The sequence below is a fragment of the Dasypus novemcinctus genome, chromosome 17 (assembly GCF_030445035.2).
Source record: "Dasypus novemcinctus isolate mDasNov1 chromosome 17, mDasNov1.1.hap2, whole genome shotgun sequence".
NCBI lineage: Eukaryota > Metazoa > Chordata > Mammalia > Cingulata > Dasypodidae > Dasypus > Dasypus novemcinctus.
In genome coordinates this window covers 90,891,913-90,894,680 of record NC_080689.1, presented here as the reverse complement: position 1 = coordinate 90,894,680, position 2,768 = coordinate 90,891,913, and the positions used below count along the sequence as shown (strand labels likewise).

The following is a 2,768-nucleotide window of genomic DNA, read 5'->3' as shown; positions in this document are numbered from 1 at the left end:
TTGACTACAGCTTCTTGCTTACTTGGCTACCTCTTTCATTGTCTGAATTTCATTCTCTTCGAAAGGACTCCAGGAACAAGATGAAGACCCACCAGGGGCAAACTTTAAATGGAGTAGCCTAATCAAAAGTTCCTACAGACAATAGATTTCAGAGCAAGACTGGATAAAAATACTTTTCTAGGTTTCATGCAGTCTCAAACCATCACACACACATATACGTGTGTTTGTGTGTGTGTGTGCGTGTGTATATATATAGATACATAATTATTGTTTTCTTTTTTCACAGAAATTGAACACACAACATTAGAGGCTTAGTTTTTTCACTTAACAATTTATCTGTGAATTCAGGCAATAGCAATTAACTTTCATTAATTACCTCTCTCAAATTCTAAATACTACATTCTGTCTTATAGGAAGAATTGGGATCATATTACAGAAATCTATGTAGTTTTAATCTTTAGCTACAACAAGCATTGTTGTAAAGAATGAACTTTTTATGTGTCATTTCACATATGGGAATATGATGATGTGGACTCAAATCCTCTGACAATTTAGATAACATTGAGTTTTAGTGAGTATTATATTTTAACAATTTTATGCAAGAACCATAGAAAAAGGTCACTGTCTTAGGAATATGAATATTGGTGGAAAACTTTACATCCAATCTGATAAAAACATAATTCATTTAATCAGCATCATCCCCTATAATATAAGCATTCTTTACAGAACACGGATATTAAAGACATTCACAAATACATTTGATGCCAAGAATAAATTAAAATATGTATCTAAAGAAAAAAAAGGAAGGTAGAGTAAGAAATCATAATCTCTTACACTGACCAAACCGGCTTGGATGAAAAACAGTGTCCAAGCAATGAAAAAGTAAAGGAGGAAGATGATGTTTCATGTGGGAAGGTTTGTGTATTTAGAATCAAGGATTTACTATTTGGTAGGTACAGAGTTGGAGCATGATGGAAGAGAAAAAAGGAGAATTAAGGAATAAAGAATTAAGACGGCAAATTTCTCAGGATTAAGTAGGCATGTAAGAGAAAGAATCAATCCATCAAAGTGGAAAACTACCTAGACGCTTACCCAGAGGTTAAGAAACAAATTATTGACCCAGTCATTTGATCCACCCATGAAAAACAGGCAGATTTCTATGGTACAATGCACTAAAATTTGCAGCGTCTCAGACAGATGGAGGAAGCAGCTGCTGCTGCAGGACTCACTGCCCTACATCATCCGAGAGGAGGTTTATGTTCGAGGTTGAACCACTGTGGGAGGTCTAGTATCCCCCTGCTGACAATAATACGTTCCCAGATCTTCATCCTGGACGCCGTTGATGGTGAGAGTGAAATCTGTTCCAGACCCGCTGCCACTGAATCTGTCAGGGACCCCAGAGGGCCGGTTGGATGCAAGATACACGAGCAGTTTAGGAACCTGTCCTGGTTTCTGGTGGTACCAGGATAAGTAGTCACTAACACTTTGACTGGCCTTGCACTTGATGGTGACGGTCTCTCCTGCAGATGCGGCCACAGAGCCTGGTGACTGGGTCATCACGATGTCCCCACTGGCACCTGCAGTCACAAAAGAATATTGATCAAACATTGAATCACAAGTGCATAAAATATATATCTAAATGTAGCTGTTCTTATTTTTCGTATATAATCAGATCTGCCTTAGATGAAACAATTTGTTCACTCTGCCTGTTAGAACCATTCTCCAACTTTATGAAGATACTGCTCTTCTAAACCTCTCACCTGAGACCCAGAACATCAGGAGCGCGAGCAGCTGGGCCTGTGACATCATCGTGCTCAACCGTCTGCTGCACTCAGTCCCCGACTCAAGGGAAACCTCATTAATAGAGCTCTGAGCAGAAAACAAAGTCCCGGAGGAGTCTATGCAAAGCATCAGAGAAGATAAAGGCAAACGTCCCTGTGCAGTGAGTTGTGAAGTCAATAATGGAATGAAATCAAAATATCATGACCACATGAAATGCAGTGGTACATCTGCAAAAAGCTCAGAAATGAACTTAAGATGCTAATATTCAATAAATATCAAAGCACCAGCCATCAACTTGAAACCATAAATTAATTTTAGCATTATTTTATATTGAATCTGTGCATCTAAAATTTGATAATGTATTTTTATAAATATCGAACCAGAACCTATGTGGGATATTCATATCACTAGAGAGAATGAAGACATAGTACATAAATTATATGTCTATATCACTCTATTCTGAATTTTAAAAACATATTTGAATTTCTTCTTGGAATTCGAAAAGTCACCTACATATATCCAAAGCCAGACCTCTGTAGTGACCTCGATCCAAATACTATATCTAAAAACGAGTCACCAGTTCCTTACAAGTCACCGTCAGCACTGCCCTTTAGGTCATCCAGTTACTCAAATCACAATAGAAGTGATTAGCCTACCTAAGGTGTAAGATCTCCACCTAGTGGTAGTAGATAAAATAGCTTCATTGCCCAGGGTCTGATAGAGCAGGTTCTTCATTTATTCCTACCTCAAATCAATGCTTTTATAGAATTATGCAAATAACAATATCATGGAAAATTTTAGGCATAGAGTAGTAATCTAAAAAATCCCTGACCTCATAAAGTTTTAATCTTACTGCAAGGGACAGACAAAAAACAACTAACATTTCTGCAGCCACTACCTTCTCTTATTTTCCTCCTCGGTACTGATAGGGAGGACAGGTGGGGAAATGTGCGTCCAGGCCCATTTCATGACACAATCCTCTCCAT

General features: G+C 38.0%; 1 gene segment (V, D, J or C); it reads right to left on the bottom strand.

The window, feature by feature from the left end:
- Nucleotides 1–1,254: 1,254 nt before the first annotated feature.
- On the bottom strand, nt 1,255–1,835 carry LOC101411322 (immunoglobulin kappa variable 1-39-like). The segment is given in 2 exon segments: nt 1,255–1,577; nt 1,761–1,835. Coding segments are annotated over 2 exon segments (372 nt in total).
- Nucleotides 1,836–2,768: the final 933 nt, after the last annotated feature.